At 34.2% G+C, this 15,788-nt stretch overlaps 3 protein-coding genes across 5 annotated transcripts; 1 reads left to right on the top strand and 2 right to left on the bottom strand.

The window, feature by feature from the left end:
* Positions 1–434: 434 nt before the first annotated feature.
* On the bottom strand, positions 435–5,560 carry LOC127253673 (protein TOC75-3, chloroplastic). The gene is made up of 7 exons (XM_051278370.1): positions 4,314–5,560; positions 3,573–3,794; positions 3,370–3,477; positions 3,069–3,260; positions 2,621–2,869; positions 1,072–1,326; positions 435–882 (listed from the first exon to the last, which is right to left on the bottom strand). The coding sequence occupies exons 1-7, from the start codon at positions 5,487–5,489 to the stop codon at positions 643–645; spliced, it is 2,442 nt and encodes an 813-aa protein (XP_051134327.1). The 5' UTR covers positions 5,490–5,560; the 3' UTR covers positions 435–642.
* Positions 5,561–9,176: 3,616 nt separating this feature from the next.
* Positions 9,177–10,970, top strand: LOC127253549 (uncharacterized). Its single transcript, XM_051278195.1, has 4 exons — positions 9,177–9,261; positions 9,878–10,177; positions 10,289–10,843; positions 10,927–10,970. The coding sequence occupies exons 1-4, from the start codon at positions 9,177–9,179 to the stop codon at positions 10,968–10,970; spliced, it is 984 nt and encodes a 327-aa protein (XP_051134152.1).
* On the bottom strand, positions 10,232–15,636 carry LOC127253742 (D-xylose-proton symporter-like 3, chloroplastic). 3 transcript variants are annotated; one of them, XM_051278487.1, is made up of 15 exons: positions 15,315–15,636; positions 15,113–15,201; positions 13,709–13,787; positions 13,575–13,634; positions 13,428–13,494; positions 13,214–13,338; positions 13,038–13,139; positions 12,574–12,951; positions 12,441–12,488; positions 12,308–12,370; positions 12,143–12,223; positions 11,805–11,903; positions 11,532–11,669; positions 11,306–11,449; positions 10,232–11,081 (listed from the first exon to the last, which is right to left on the bottom strand). In XM_051278487.1, the coding sequence occupies exons 1-14, from the start codon at positions 15,495–15,497 to the stop codon at positions 11,315–11,317; spliced, it is 1,647 nt and encodes a 548-aa protein (XP_051134444.1). In that variant the 5' UTR covers positions 15,498–15,636; the 3' UTR covers positions 10,232–11,081; positions 11,306–11,314. The 3 variants fall into 3 exon arrangements, with proteins under 3 accessions (XP_051134444.1, XP_051134445.1, XP_051134443.1); XM_051278488.1 differs by having other exon boundaries at positions 10,232–11,061; XM_051278486.1 differs by lacking the exon at positions 10,232–11,081 and having other exon boundaries at positions 11,186–11,449; positions 15,315–15,635.
* Positions 15,637–15,788: the final 152 nt, after the last annotated feature.

Raw genomic sequence — 15,788 nt, 5'->3', positions numbered from 1 at the left:
AATTATTTTGTGTTGAATTATCGAGTCAATTTTTGTTAGCTCTAATAGAAGGCTTTGTTTAATTTTAAATATTTTTTATTTTACACTATATAAGATAAACAAATTTTCTATAAAATGTTTCAAACAATCATTAAAATAAAAAATTATAAAGTACAATAAATAAAACAAAACCAAACTTAAAGAAGATAACATATAATCTTTTTATCATTGTAATCTTTTAAATTTTACATGAAAACAATACAATCCTATATTAATTGCTTAAAAGGTCTTTTCATTTTAATTTTCAACACAATTTTATTAAAGAAGTCTCCGGGATAAAATCATTTATCCCAAATCTTTATTTCAGATATATAATAAACGGTCATTGATATATGTAACTAAAAATAAACAAATATTTATAGATATTAATTAGAGAGTAAGTGTAGCATAAAAACTTATTGAAAATCAATCATTCATTCATATATCATAAAAACTGTCTGTGTGCATGGAAGAAATATTGACAACCAACTGTTCTTAACAAAAACATCAGAGGGCACAATTAGTACACCCGAAATTCATTAAATTATCTTCAAACATTAAGCTCAAACTCCCAAGAAAATTTTGAACTAAACTCTCATTTCAAAAAATTCATAGAATGTTACCTCAGAATCGCTCGCCAAACCTGAAGAATATCGCACCAGTTCCAGAGTTTTGATCAACAGCATATTCTGCTCGCACCAATCCGAGCTTCACCCCAACACCATACGAAGATCCTTGACCCATTCTCCTGTATACTTCAGTCGGATTGCCTTTCACATCTTTAGAGCTCCCAAGATCATTGCCATGTTCTGCAAACACATACGCGTGTGTATTTCTAACAGGTATCCGCAGCTCGGCAGCCAACTAGATATATCAATCACAATAAGAATCAATCATCAATGGTGTCAACATCAAATAAGCCCTTAAACAATGGTACATTATACCATACATTTACTCGCCTACGTAAAACTTAGATACATCTTAGAAAAGTGAATTATACGAATATTTTGTTTAAATAGTTTCAGTAAATAAGTGTTGCTAGTTGCGACGCACCTCTAGTATATTTCTTGCAGCTCCCAGCTCTCCCATGTTATAACCTCGGACAGAATAAGGTCCACCGAGAGTAAATGCATCGTAACTGGGTAGATCTCCAACACATCCTCCGTAGTGGCCGTGGAGAACTAAAACCGGAGGAGGTGACTTCCCAGCACCTTCTTCTACTTCCTTTAGCTGGAAAAATCTTGTCATTGTTAATTGGTGTCGATTAAAGAAGGGAAACTTGCTGCCAATTCCAAGTCCTTGGTCGAGCTGCAAAAGATATATGAAAAGGAAAAAAACTGAGAACACGGTAACTTCAATCACAAAATGTAAAAATACCTCTATATAGCAAGCAGGCCGCAGGCAGGCACAAACAATTCTTAGTGAAATTCAACATTGGAGATTTGTTAATACACAAAAGAAAGAAAGCACTCCCAGAAATTGATACGGACTTATCACATGAAAGTAGTATTTAAACAACTAAGGATGTGATTAGATATGTTTTGAATTATTTTGTGATTTTGAGTTGGTTTGAGAATAGTCAAAAATTGTATAGAACATAAGCGTTTGATGTGGCATATATAGATGTTGGACCTGATATTTTGAATAAATATGTTTTTCGATGTAATATTCTAAACAGAAAAATAAGTTTGATAGTGATGTTTTTAGAAAAAAATTATGCTAATAGTATGAACTCATAAGTAAACAGAGACTCCATTCCCTAGCTGGCTCCAACTGCAGGGCTATTATTCAATTAGATAATACTGCCACAAGTCCAAAATAAATGCAAGAAATCCAAACAAAGAAAAGAAAAAACTTTCAACTTAATTGGAAAACATCACATCTGCAACGGCATATTATTGAAGAGATACACCTCTGACCGAAAAGAAGAAGATTAGACTTTGCAGACTTGAATTTACAATTTGCGAGAAGGTTAATCGACGTAAAAGTACAATTTGGACGCTATGAACTTGCTAAAATAAACATTTGCATAGAATAGAATTCACTTCAGATAAACTACAGACTACTTTGTTTTTATTCTACAAAGGACTTAAGAACGTTTATATATCTTTCTAGGGGAAGAAAATTGTTGAAAACAGTTAAAAGTATGCATAGGGTCCACTGCAGTGAATCTACAAGTCAGTTTACTCACTTCAACTAGTTTAAGCCTACACCAAGAACTAGATACGAATATCATGTGTCTATGATTGCCCCGATACATAAGCAATCACATATAGTAAAGTAAATGCTCATCTTGACCATCAGTTAGAACAAGCGGAACATAAGGTACACTATAGTAACTTAATTTATGAACACCTTCTGCAAGAAGACTCCGGACAGATGTAATATTAGCTTTATTAGACTTGACTAAATACCACAAACAAACAGTTCGGCTCCTTAGGGCCACTAGACATTAGAGTTGGTATTTCTTATGTTTTGTAAATTGTGGGCGGTGGGAGATGAAATATATAAGAAGACTAATAAAATGTATCAATATAAGACAAGGCACAGAGGTTAAGATTATGCAGCCAAGAAAATTTTGAAGTTAAAAAGCTCATTTCACCTGGAACACATTTCTCTCTCCTACTATTGCTCCATTCAAAAATTTGGTATTGTCGCGAGTTATATTTGACTGCAGAAACACCATTCTGTCAACTCCAGTGCCGCTAAGGGTTGTGGGTGGTCCATCAGCACTGACTCCACCACTCGGCAAAACTCTTTGACCATTTGCAGAAATGTGGCTGCTTTCATCACGGGTGGTAATCTCTTCCATCACAAGTCCATAAGTAAATTTGCTTTGACGAGTGAAATTCTGCCATATACAAATAAATCACATCATTTTGATCACAATGTTAATCCATCAGTCTAATCTTTCCCTTAAATTTGAATACTAAATGCAGATATCCCCACAACCCATTGAATATATTATCACACTTGAATGATCAGGTTTAAGATGAGGTTCAGTTAATAATACCCACAAGATATAAATGTATCAGAAAGGAAAAGCATACCTCCGTAATATTGGCTTTAACCCCAGTTCGGTCAACCCAAATGGGCGGAACTTCTTCTATTCCAGGTCCTCCAGTGAAGACTGGACTCAGCTTTCTACTATTGAAACAGCTAGCACGGAATGTGCGATTACGAGGGTTGTACACACCATCTACATATGGATGAACATAGTCTAGCTTGAAAGCAAGATCATCCTACATAGCATAGTAGTATGTCATTACATCAATGAATATAGACTGCAGATGTATTGTGAGTTCATTCTGAAAAAGAAATTTTAATTAAGATCAAGATAAATGTACCTACCTGGGGATTGAGAAAGTTGCTGGTGGTCACCGAACCTAGAAGTGACCTATTCAAACCTTTAATATTACGGTGTTCGAAGGAAACAGTTCCACCTGGTTGAATTGAAGCCTGAAAAGGATATTTTACAATCATAATACTTAACAATGAAAGTACAATCTCAAATCCACTACTTAGTATATAGAATTGTAGTTAAAGTTGCTTACTAATGTAGGACGACCACCAGCACCAGGAACAATACTCCACTCGGTACTGACTTCAGCAGACTTCTGTTCCAGCTCCTTTAGCTTGATTTCAACAATAATACCCCCTTCATTTTTCTCATCAGGTCGCGGATTTACCTCAATGTTGGAAAAAAGAGTCAAAGCATTGATATTTCTCAATGCTTGCTTTCCGGCCTCAATGTTAAAAACCTTTCCTTGTCGAAGCTGTAACCAATAACACAATAACATCAACCCTAAATCAATCTCTCTAAAATCCCATTTGCATGAATTATTTTCAAAAGAAGTACAACTATTCAAACTGCATACCACTAAGCAACTAGCAAGATCATGACAATCTAAGGAGTATTTAAGATGGTTAATCTCCAAGATAATTGGAAATGAGATACTTATTTTTATTATTCCCACAATCACGTTTAATCTAAAAGGAATAACCAACCTATCATATTGATAAACAATTATAAATTTATAATAACTCCCACACAATTATAAATTGCACAAATCAACCCCAAAACAGGAAGTTAGCAGATAAAACATTAAGAGTTTTTCATTTTGAAATCATTTACTATGACAATGTTTCGAAAACCAGGTGTATGACCACGAATTCACAATTATTGTTAAACCTACAACTAAGTAAATAAGCCCACTTAAATTGCCTTCAAGAATCAAGACATGCCCAAAATCAGTCAAATATTTGAAACAAACAAAATGCTAGTAAACAATAACCTGCTTCGGCAATTCTCTCCTTATCACAGGATATTGTGTATTCCCCTCACAAACATTTCCAAGTTTATCCTGAAACTGAATCACCAACTGCGTGATATCACCCTCTACCACTTCACAAATCACCTCTTTCGTATTCAAATTCCCAAAATTAACAACTTGGGCACACGCATACCCATTCTCTTGATACCACTGCTGAACCCGATCCCTAATCTTCTGCAACAACCGCGCGCTCACCTTCCCATGCTCCGCCAACATCTTAAGTATCTCCCTCTCCACTGACATAGGCAACAAACATGGCCTCGCCCTCTCAATTCTTCTCTTATAATCCTTCTCTTGGCTCCTCCAAAACTCTATCCTCTCCTTTTCTGTCATATCAGGGTCCATTTCGATCGGCTTCGACTGCGGCAATAACCCAACATTAATGCATCTGAATCTATCTGCATACTGCCATGTGGACTCAAGATATGGTATTGTTATCTTGATTGTCCCGTCGGGATTCGTTTTTGTTTCTAAATCGATTTTTTCAAACATTCCACAAGTAGCCAGAGATTCAAGCTCCTTTTGAAGCTGAGCTTTCGTATAAATTCCCCCTGGCCGCAGTGACACCATTTCGAAGAAGGAATCCTCAGTGCCTACAGTCGATGCGCGCCTTTTATCGAAGAACAGAATGTCGGACACTTTGTATTTCTTGAATCCACTGAGCTTGTTCAACTGGACCACAATGTTCGCCGGCAGGCCGTGCGAATCCCACTCCTGTTCGGGGTCATCGTCTTTAGCGACGGCCGCCGGAGAAAGAGTCTGAGACCAGAAATCACCGCCTTCCCCTCCTTCTCCTCCTCCTCCTCCTCCACCACCGCCTCCACTTCCCCCGCCGCCTCCCCCACCGCCGCCGAAATTGAAACCAAATTTGCCCAAGATCGGGGTCGCCAGACGAAACAAAATGCAGGAGGCTGCGGCTACACCTGCCGATTTGGCGGAGAAAACGCCGGTGAGAAGCGGCGGCGGAAATTTCGAGGGTTTAGGGTTTTGTGAAGAGGAATCGGAAGGGGTAGATGAGAGATTGCATTGGGTAAATGAATTGCGCGACACGACAGAGGATGTGCCCCGACGACGGCGAGCGGCGGCGGCGGATGAGGTGATAGGAAGGAGATGAACGGGAGCGGCGAACGACGCCATTGGCGGCGAGGTCGAAGGGATTATTGAAAGGGTTTAGCACCACGCCACTGACGCTTGATTTTCCAATACGCTCTCCCTTATATGGGATTTTTTATTTTTTTATTTATTCAATTTATTGATTTATCTTTCCATATTTCTTTGATAAAATATGGAGTATTATTTTATAAGTTTTTTTTTTACTTTTACTCACTTATATGGAGTATTATTTTATAAGTTATTTTTTACTTTTATTTTTTTCCAAATTTTGCGCTAGTCAACTTTTATTTTATACCATAAAAATTGCGAAATTAACAAAATTATCCCTAACAAAACAAGTAATAGTATTTTTTCCCTTATGCAAACGTGTGATTCTTAGACTAAGTACGAAAATGAGTAATAATTGTTATTTTTTATATAAAAAATATAAATAAATGTATTTTTTTAAGATAATAAAAATAAAAATTGAATATAAATTTAAATGACGAAAGTAGTATTAAATTTTTAATTTTTTATGCCAATATTAAAATCAATTATAAACAATTGTTATAAATGTTTGTGTTTATATGCATACAAAAAAATGGAGGCAACATGATTTTTCTAATTTTTTTATTCATAAACCTAAGTTCTGTTTATTTGTAGGATTTTCACTTTGATTTTACTATTTTAATTTTTTTTACTCTCAAAAAAATCAAATCGAACACCTATTATTTATTTATTATATTACACAAAAATTTTATTTTATATTTAAAGCATCACATTAATATATATATATATTTATATTACATCAAATTACTATTTCAATTCAAAATATTACTATTTAAAATTAAAATCTTCCAAGTAAATACACCCGTACATATTTATGGATATAATTATAATCATGATTAATGATTGCTACACTACACATAGATTAAATCATGTAAGAAAGTTCATGCATATGTCACATACAAAATTGACTTACTATATAATGTTCTTAATCACAATGAATATGTTTCATTAATTTATTTATTTTTTGGAAAAAAAAATAATAATAATTCATTGATCATTATCATAATTGTTTTATTCTATATTTTTTAATTTTACAAAATTCTTGAGAAAATAGTAAGGGTGTTCTTTCTTGTGTCAGCTATTAGAATTGGAAATATGTCATGTTTCCTTTTTTAGAAGTGTATTCATTTAAAATTTTATTAAAATTTTATTGAATTTTAAAAAGTTTATGGATTTCATTTTAGTGAATTTTATTAATTGTTAATTAGTTATTAATTTATATGGATTTATAGGATTGTAAAATATATTTTTTTATTAATTTATATAATTATATAAATTTATATAAAACATGTAGATATTTTTTTATTCAAATTATTAAATTAAAATATAAATAAATATTTTAAATTTTAAAAAATACATTATTATTATTATTACTACTATTATTATTATTATTATTATTATTTTCATTATATTACGGTCTCAATTTTCACATAGCAGTAGCAATATTCATTTTTCATGTATTAACTTTCGATTGTTTATGAATTTTCATCTTCCTTATAAAGATGAGGAAAATTTTAAATTTCATATTCGATTGAAAATTCATCTGATATTATTTAATAAATATTTTTTAAAAATTATTAATGATGTAGAAATATTTTAACATGATACTCTTCCGTCCTAATACAATAGTCTTATTTACCATTTTTCTCTATTCCAAAACAATAGTCTTATTTCTATAAATAACTATATCACCGTAAAACTATTCCTACTTTTTTTTATTACACAATTGTCACTACTTTTTACACTAATACACTCACAAGGACAAAAAATTCTTTTATCCATGCTTTTTACCAACTACTAATATAGTATCAATATTTCACCCAATCCAATTAAGACTATATTTATGGGACAGAGGGAGTACTATTTTTGTATATTAATATTTTTTATATTATTATAATTCAGTATATCAATTTATTTTAATTTATATTTGGTATTATGATTTATATATTTATTACATAAAATAAACATATATATAAAATCAAGATCCAAAATTACGATTTTTGCAGAAAATATTTGAAATTAAAAAAATAAAATAAAAAAAAGAGTAAATATAAATTAATCATTCAACGAAGAATGACACAAATAATGTATTTGATAATTGAAAATATATGATAATTGTAATACATATTTATTATGATAAAATATTCATATTTTTAAAATTTTATATTTATAATATTAAAACACATATTTTTTTAAAAAATAGATAATAATTAGCTAGTATATTTTAATTTTAAATTATTATTTTTATTAAAATATTTTAATAATGTTATTATATTTATTACTCATACATTAATAATAATAATAATAATAATATATTTTCAAGAATCTATCAAAATACCTGCTTATTATGAGAGATTTTGTACAGTACAAATTTTTTATAACATTCTATTAAAATTCAATAAAATCCGTAAACAAGAATTCTAATACCTCCAAATTTTATAAGACTTTTAAAAGTTTGAATTGAATACAGATTTTAAAACATTTTAAAAATTTGGATTGAATACATCCAGATTTTAAAACACTTTTAAAAGTTTGAATTAAATACAAGCAAATTTTTAAAAATCTGTTAAAATCCTATAAAATCTATATTGAATATACCAGTATAGATAGCATTTTTCAAAATTTTTGAAAATTATTTAAGGTTAGCTTAGTTTAGATTTTAAATAAAAAATATTAGTATTGAATGAAAAATACATTATTATTATTATTATTACAAACTATTAAATTAATATAATATATAAATCAAATCTTTAATAGTAAACTAAAATTAAAATTCACACCAAAATCAATAAGACCAATAGTTCTTTTTCTAATTTATTCTATTATCACATTCTTCAGTAAATTATTATAAAGTTGGTTCACCTTATATTTTTTTTATGACATGATTATCATAAATATTAAAATATATATATATATATTATATGCACTTTATTAACACATATAATAATCCAAAATTACAACTAAAGACACCCTATCATACATTACAATTCATATAGAAATATATATGGTACCAAAATTAAGAATTAAATTGAAACTATATATTTTTTTTGATGAGGGGAATCCGCAACTATTTTTTTGAATACGTTCGTACAAGATCGGTAAGTCGATCTCACATTACTAGACTATCATTTAAAAATATATTATTTTATGTATATTTTATATGAGTGATAGGTGTTTGGTATTTTTAAATAAAAATTAATATATATAATTAAAATAAAAATTAAATAATTTAAATACATAACTATTTAATGAAAATTTAATAAATTCCTATAAAAATAAATTGGTTTTTTTTTTTTAAAAAAAAAATAAAATCTCTGCCCTATATATATTTATACAATACACTAAAGAACCATGTATACCGGAGTATAAATCGATAACTTGACGGTCTTATCTTAAATTTATTCTTTACATCGAGACATGAAAGTAATCTTTTGGTTATATATAGTAAAATATATTTTTATAGTATAAATATATGGACCTGCTTCATCTGCGGGGGCTCTGAAAAGTAGTCCATTGAAGAAACCGTATGCAATGCATACTCGCTCATATGCATATTCATTAATTTATATATATATATATATATATGATTATTGATTGAATTCGTGAGGAAAAAATATTTTAATATTGTAATGTAATAACAATAATTATTATTATTATTGAAGAATGGCTCAACTTGAGAGATCACGAAGATCCACCGAAAGCCCTCAAACGCCAAGGACTTCTCCAACGTCCCACCATCTCCACATTGGTACGTCCCTATTATTCTAACATATAATATTATTTTTAATTTTAGGTATTTTTATTATAAAATAGAGAAGCGATAAAAATAAAAAAATAATAATAATAACAAAAATTCACGAGAAATGACGTTTTTATTAACTTTTGGGTATTTTAATTAACTTCTATTTTTATATGTATATTTTTAAGTAATATTTTTGAAAAATCATTATTATTTTTCAATAATTGTGTAATTCAACTGCATGATGTACTTTGATACGTGCAACTAGAGCTGACAATGGGTTAATGTCATGTTCTGTTGGTTTTTATTGGTCGAGCATAATGTATACAATGAATTAGTTGAATTATTTAAAATTAAATTAAATTTAAATTAATATATTAACAAATTATCAAATTTTAATTATTTTACTTATATAATAAATATATTAATCAATATTAATATTGGATTCGTATTAACCCGTTGAAATATTTGACCAAAATTCAATTATTTCATATCGAGTTCGTATTTAGTTGTCGTGTCAGGTCAATTTTTGCTGACTCTACGTACAATTATGCCTTTTAAATTCCTATCTAATGTTTTTACTTGATGTTTGATTTCACAAAATATCGTATCAAATATTACACAGTGGAACATGAGGAGTACGGGACACCAACATTGAGCCCGGGACACGGCTACGACGGAGAACCGTCGGAGGATCCCAACACTGCTGGTCATAACAAAAAATCGGTGCTCGCGAAAGTGAAGGAGAGAGCCAAGAAGTTGAAGCATACTTTGAGCTCGAAAAGTAGGCGACATGGAAACGTCAACACGACGACCCCCATGCCGTCCGGGGGGTTCACCTCCGAAGACAGCGACACCTTTGGTGACGCCGACGATGAGTTCGACGAGGATATCGACGAAGATCCCGAATATCTCGGCGCCCCAAGTAATTCTCGATACTTTTTTTATAAATAAAATAATAATAATAATAATAAAAATCAAGTGATCTTTTTAAATCACTCGATATAATCAAAAATTTCTCTGCATTTTCATTCAGTGTACGAGTCAGAAGCAGCGCCCGAAAACTTAAAAGAGCACGCTAGGCAACACCCGCGAGCCGAGCCCGTCGTGCCCGAGAGCCACAAAATGCCGAGCGAAAACAAAACGACGCTTGACGAAGCTTTGTCGTCGGGCACGACCCAGAAGATTGCATCTTCGATCACAAATCTCGACGTTAAAACTCCTGAACTAGAACGCCCGGCGATCTCGCCCACGCAAACTCGAAATGCGGCGCAAAACCCACACGGAGTCGGGAGTCAGCATACGAGGTACGAAAGCGCCGTTTCCGACGCACTCAAGGACGCCGCGAGCCCTACGATAACGACCGGGGAAACCAGCGTGGTCGGCATGGTTAAAGAGGCTGTGTACTCGGTGTTCGGCAGTCAGGAGTCGTTGGACGCCTTAGCAAAGGATGCACCTGCAGAGAACTTGTCGTCGTCGACGACGACTTTACCAGCCTCGGAAAATATATCGATCTCTCGACAACAGAATCACTATGCGCCGAATGCCAACTCCGCGCCTCTCATAACATTTTCAGACACAATCGAAGAAGGTAAGACTTCTTACCGTTACTTTTATCGACCATCAGTTCTTTCTCCAGTGTTCGTCTGAAGTTGAGATCGAATCTTTGTGCAGCTGTCGAAGAGCAAAACCACGGGAAGATACTGCAGACTAACTGAAGGTTCGAAAGCAACACAAGATATATACGACGTAAAATTCATTGTTTTCTCCGTCTCCAAGAATTTTGGATCACCATCTTCGCGCCATTACCTACTCGATTATCATATGACCTGCAGAATTAGCAATGTAGTGTATATATATATATATATGTATATGTATATAGGCAGTTTGATCGCGATTAATTTGTTCGTATAGTAAAATTTTAGCGTGTACGTTATGTAATAGCTTCGATATGTTATGTAGAAATGTATGATTCTATAAGTTCGCCGTAGAAATTCTTTACATGTTCGATCAATCTATCAAATATCGACATTTGAATATATACAATACATACCTCGAGTCTTCACTTCAAGATCTTCGATTCGATTTCTTCCAAGCTCAAGCCTTTGGTTTCGGGAACAATCGCTATAACAAACGTGAGCGCGAGCAAAGCAATGGCTCCGAATAGAAGGAAAAGATTCTCCGCGCCAAGCAACTCCTGAAAAGAACAATGTGTTCGACAATATATCAGAAATTGGACACGATATGAAGTATACGAACAAACATGATTATTACACTACCTTCAATGGTGAGAAAGCAAACGTTACGATGGCATTGGATCCAAAATTAGTGAGCACGGCAAGACTGATGCCTTTTCCTCGCGTTCGAAGAGGGAATATCTCCGACACCATGAGCCAACTAATGGGTCCGAACGATATCTAAAATTTTGAAATAGTATCGAAGATTTTGTTCAGTTGCGGATATGGTTTTCGATAGCTAATGTAAATAATGTCCAAGAATAACTATATTCTTCGAATGCGATTACAGTCTTAGTAAGTAGACCGTGTAATAACCTGATAGCAACCGACGTAAAGCAGTAAGGAAGCGACAGCGACGAACGGAAATTGCCCGAGGAATTTGTAGTACGCGGAAAGCAGCAGAAGAGAGAAGGCCTGTAAACAATTCGATCTATTTTTATATCGATTCGAGCTCAAGGAAAACAATCAAATTCGTCTCGACAAATAGATCTTTAACTCTAGCTATAAACATAGAATTTAACCAAATCTAAGGAGAAATAAATTCGTCGTTAAAGAACATATTCGAACCGCTTGTTTCATACTTTCGAATACTTTTGCGACTCAAGCTCAGTCGACTAATATAATCAATGAGTTAAACTTAATCGATTACGTACAAGACCAGCGACGCCACCGATAAGCAGAGGTCTTCTACCAAGATCATCGACCTTTAGAACGGCTACTCCAGTCATGAGTAACTGAAAGGATAATGTAAATCACACACCATAAATCGACATTATGTCCGAAATAGACAAAAAAGACTCCGTAAAGGACGGGTGTACCTTAAATATGCCAATGACAACCGAAAGCTTTGTAGCATCAGCAGCAGCAGCGAATCCAGCGCTCTTTCGACAAATAGATGAATTAGCAGACCAAAAAGACGCGATTTTCAACACGGCGAAGGAAGAATAGTACCTGAAGGATTGGGCCAGCATAGTACAGAACACTCGGTTGTCCCGTGATCTAAGAACCGGGAATATACGCTGTAATTAGACTGTAAAAGAAGAAGACAACGATGAAACGTAATGAAAAAAAAAATGGCGACAACCTGTTGAAACAAGACCAATCCTCCTCCAATTACGAACGCTTTCAGATTTGGCCCTTGAAAAACCTCGAGAAAACTTCCTTCAGAGTCCTGATCAGCGTACGTAGCTTTCAGGGAGTTGAGCGTTTCTTCGATCTGCTTCTCGGATGACTTGGCATCAACGGATCCACCTCGTAGTTTTCTCAACGCTTGAACGGCCTTGTCTTTGTATTCTTGTAGCTGTGCTTTACCTTGAACGATCCTGAGAAGTAACCATCGAGGAGACGACGGGAGGCTCGACATGCCTAATCCCATAAGTAACGCGATCGGGGCGCTGAAACCGAACATGTAGCGCCACCCACCAACAGTATTGATTTCGAAGCTACCGACGAAATAACCCAACTGCAGTTCAACGTAAATGTCGATCATCTAGCCTTCAATTTCGAAAAATAATGCGCGAAAAAAATCAAGATGGATTGAAGCCGTACCAATATTCCAAGAACTATGAAGAGCTCCTTTAAAGATATCAAAGTTCCTCGAATTTGAGAAGGACATGTTTCGGCTATGTAAAGTGGTGCTCCGTGCATTGCCTGTAGAATTGTTTTCACATCAAAGACGGGAAATTTTGCAGCAGACGAGCAAAGAAAAACCTTAAAATTCTCACCACGCCAATGCCAAGACCGTACAGAAGACGCGCGATCAGAAGAACTTCGAGGCCGGGAGCATAGGCCGTCAACAAGCCACCGATCAAATACAAAAGCGACGCAATAATGAGTTCTCTCCTCCTCCCTAAAATGGCGAAAAACACTTATAAGTTATAGCCATAGCTATCGTAAAATTAAGAACAAACAGAGAAATGTATCTAACATATAATGTACCGAGGAAATCAGCAAGGGGAAAGACGATGAGCGAACCAAGAAGAGCTCCATATAGCGAGCCACTGACCTTGATTTTGGAAAAAAGAAGTAATTACCAATAAACTACATGAACGAAAAAATCGAACCACGAGAAATGACATTGCATACCACTAAACCGAGCTGAACAGATGAAAGATTGAACCAGTTTGTACCGCTGAGCTCTGGAGACTGTAGGACTAAACCATAGTTAATCGAAGTTCAGTTCCAATACGGTTTCGGGATAAATAAAGTGGGAATTGTACCTGCAACGAAATGGTAGCTCCGGATGTTGCGCCAATGTCATAGCCGAATAGCAAACCACCCAAAGCAGGAAACAAAAATCTGATATTGTGCATAGAGAGAAAGTTATGTCGAATGAAGTATAATAGGCAGCCTATAAAGGAAACATTTCTGCAAGATGTAAAATGTGTACAACAATAAGCAAGAAATCGAAGATCGAATGGCAACAGAAGAGCTTGGATATATAGTGCTCTTATGGCTTCATCTTAGGCTTCACAATATAACAACTGATACACAGAAAATGACAGAACTTCTTTGAGGAAGAAGCAAAAGGAACATGGAGGAACAAAGAGACCATTGGTACTACGGATCATCTTTAAATCATGCTTTTTGATTTCAGTTTCATTTTCTCACTCTAAACTAGTCAAGTCGATGCAAGTTCATAAACATGAACGAATCCAGAAAAACAAAACTATTAGAAATATTTTACGGAAATCCTGAAAATTGCATTATTAATCATAAAAATAAGAAGCCTGTATATATGGGGACCATAAAACATGCTCGTGGATATGACCAAATTTAAATCTAAATTTAATAAATCTAAAATTAAATGTCGAAAATCTCTCAACATCTTCCCTCAAATTCAAGTGGGATCGCATAAACAACTTGAGTTTGACAAAAAAGTTAAACACAAACCAAAAGACGCAAACGCAGATAACAATAACCGCTTGGTCCGTCGTTGCTGCCGCCGCTCTGGCCTTTGATCTCATGTTCTCGCACATAACAGTGGCTCGTCCAAAGTCACCTTCGCCGCCGCTCTCAACTAAACATTTATTCTCGAACACAGACACAAACTCTAACACAAACGCAAATAACAATTATGTTGTCCGTCGTTGCCGTTGCTGCTCCTGACTGAACTTCTGTTCTCGCACATAAAAGTTGATTGTCCGATATCTCGTCCGCCGCTCTCAAAAAATCTTCTGTTCTCGAACACACTCAAATTCTAATGATTGGTTTGTTCGTCATTGCCGCCAACTGAGCTTCTATTCTCGCACATAACAGTTGCTCGTCCGACGCCAACTCCACCTCTCCCAACAAAACTTATGTTCTCAAACAGACTCAAATTCTAATTCAAACACGCAAAATTGCAGACAAATTTCGAAATGGGAAACCTCTGGATACATTTCAGATTAAATGTACCAGAGAAACATAGGTCAATATAATAGGTGTTTGCTCGAGACCATCTTAAGCGTAACAAATCTAAAACTAAATATAGATAAAATTTCAACAAAAACAATTGTGTTTTGCTTCTAATTTCGCACTAGTTTCAATTAACAGAGTGTAATTCGATTTTCCATTCAACGAATCGAATCATTACAACACAAAATTGCTTCAATCGTAAGTAAAATCGACAAGTTCTTTCTTACGGTAAGATAACAGAAGACCACGCAAAAGCCTCCTGATCTGTACTTCTTCCATTGCTGAACGATTGAGCTTCCTCCGGAGAAGCTTGAACCTAGATTCCACCAAAAACCAACAACAATAATAATAATAATGCAATGCAATGAGAAAGAAAAGCATCACATCACAATCTGTCATGTCCTGCAAATTAATTAATTGATTAATTACCTTTATCAATTTGGTCTTGGAAGCAGCAAGCCGCAGCGGAGGCATTCTAAACCCTAGCGAAGATGAGCGGGTGGGAAGAATCAGCTTTTTGGCGGAGGAGCAGAAATGAGCTCGTGGGTGTCTTGTTTTAGTGAGCTTGGGATTCAAATTCAACAATGGCGATGACGCCCAAATTAGAGCCATGCTTTGCCCCCGCACAATTCAATAAAGATTAAATATGTATATATATATATATATATATAAGGTTAAACAAATGAATGGATTGATTCGATTGTTGGGGTTGGGGTGGGGAGGGGAGGGCGAGCGAGAAAAGCTTCCCTGTCCTGTCCGAGTAATTAATTACTACCATTGGTGGGCTTCGAATAAATAAAAGGATGCGGTGTCAGAAATGTCAACGCTTCTCTACACTGAGGTGAAGTTTGGGGTTTGACTGCCTTTTACAACTTGTTAAAGAAACTTATCAAAAGTTTCTCT

This window comes from Andrographis paniculata, unplaced genomic scaffold (assembly GCF_009805555.1).
Source record: "Andrographis paniculata isolate CXL003 unplaced genomic scaffold, ASM980555v1 Contig51END, whole genome shotgun sequence".
NCBI lineage: Eukaryota > Viridiplantae > Streptophyta > Magnoliopsida > Lamiales > Acanthaceae > Andrographis > Andrographis paniculata.
This window is presented reverse-complemented; position numbering and strand designations above follow the sequence as displayed.

Coding starts and splice junctions, on each gene's coding strand:
- LOC127253549 (XM_051278195.1), top strand. CDS start 9,177: ATGGCTCAACTTGAGAGATCACGAAGATCCACCGAAAGCCCTCAAACG. Junction 9,262..9,877: donor GTCCCACCATCTCCACATTG/GTACGTCCCTAT, acceptor AATATTACACAG/TGGAACATGAGGAGTACGGG. Junction 10,844..10,926: donor TTCAGACACAATCGAAGAAG/GTAAGACTTCTT, acceptor ATCTTTGTGCAG/CTGTCGAAGAGCAAAACCAC.
- LOC127253673 (XM_051278370.1), bottom strand. CDS start 5,489: ATGGCGTCGTTCGCCGCTCCCGTTCATCTCCTTCCTATCACCTCATCC. Junction 2,870..3,068: donor TTAAAGCCAATATTACGGAG/GTATGCTTTTCC, acceptor TGTATATGGCAG/AATTTCACTCGTCAAAGCAA. Junction 1,327..2,620: donor GAGAGAGAAATGTGTTCCAG/GTGAAATGAGCT, acceptor TATCTTTTGCAG/CTCGACCAAGGACTTGGAAT.
- LOC127253742 (XM_051278487.1), bottom strand. CDS start 15,497: ATGGCTCTAATTTGGGCGTCATCGCCATTGTTGAATTTGAATCCCAAG. Junction 15,202..15,314: donor CCAAGACCAAATTGATAAAG/GTAATTAATCAA, acceptor GGTGGAATCTAG/GTTCAAGCTTCTCCGGAGGA. Junction 13,635..13,708: donor GAGCTACCATTTCGTTGCAG/GTACAATTCCCA, acceptor TTAGTCCTACAG/TCTCCAGAGCTCAGCGGTAC.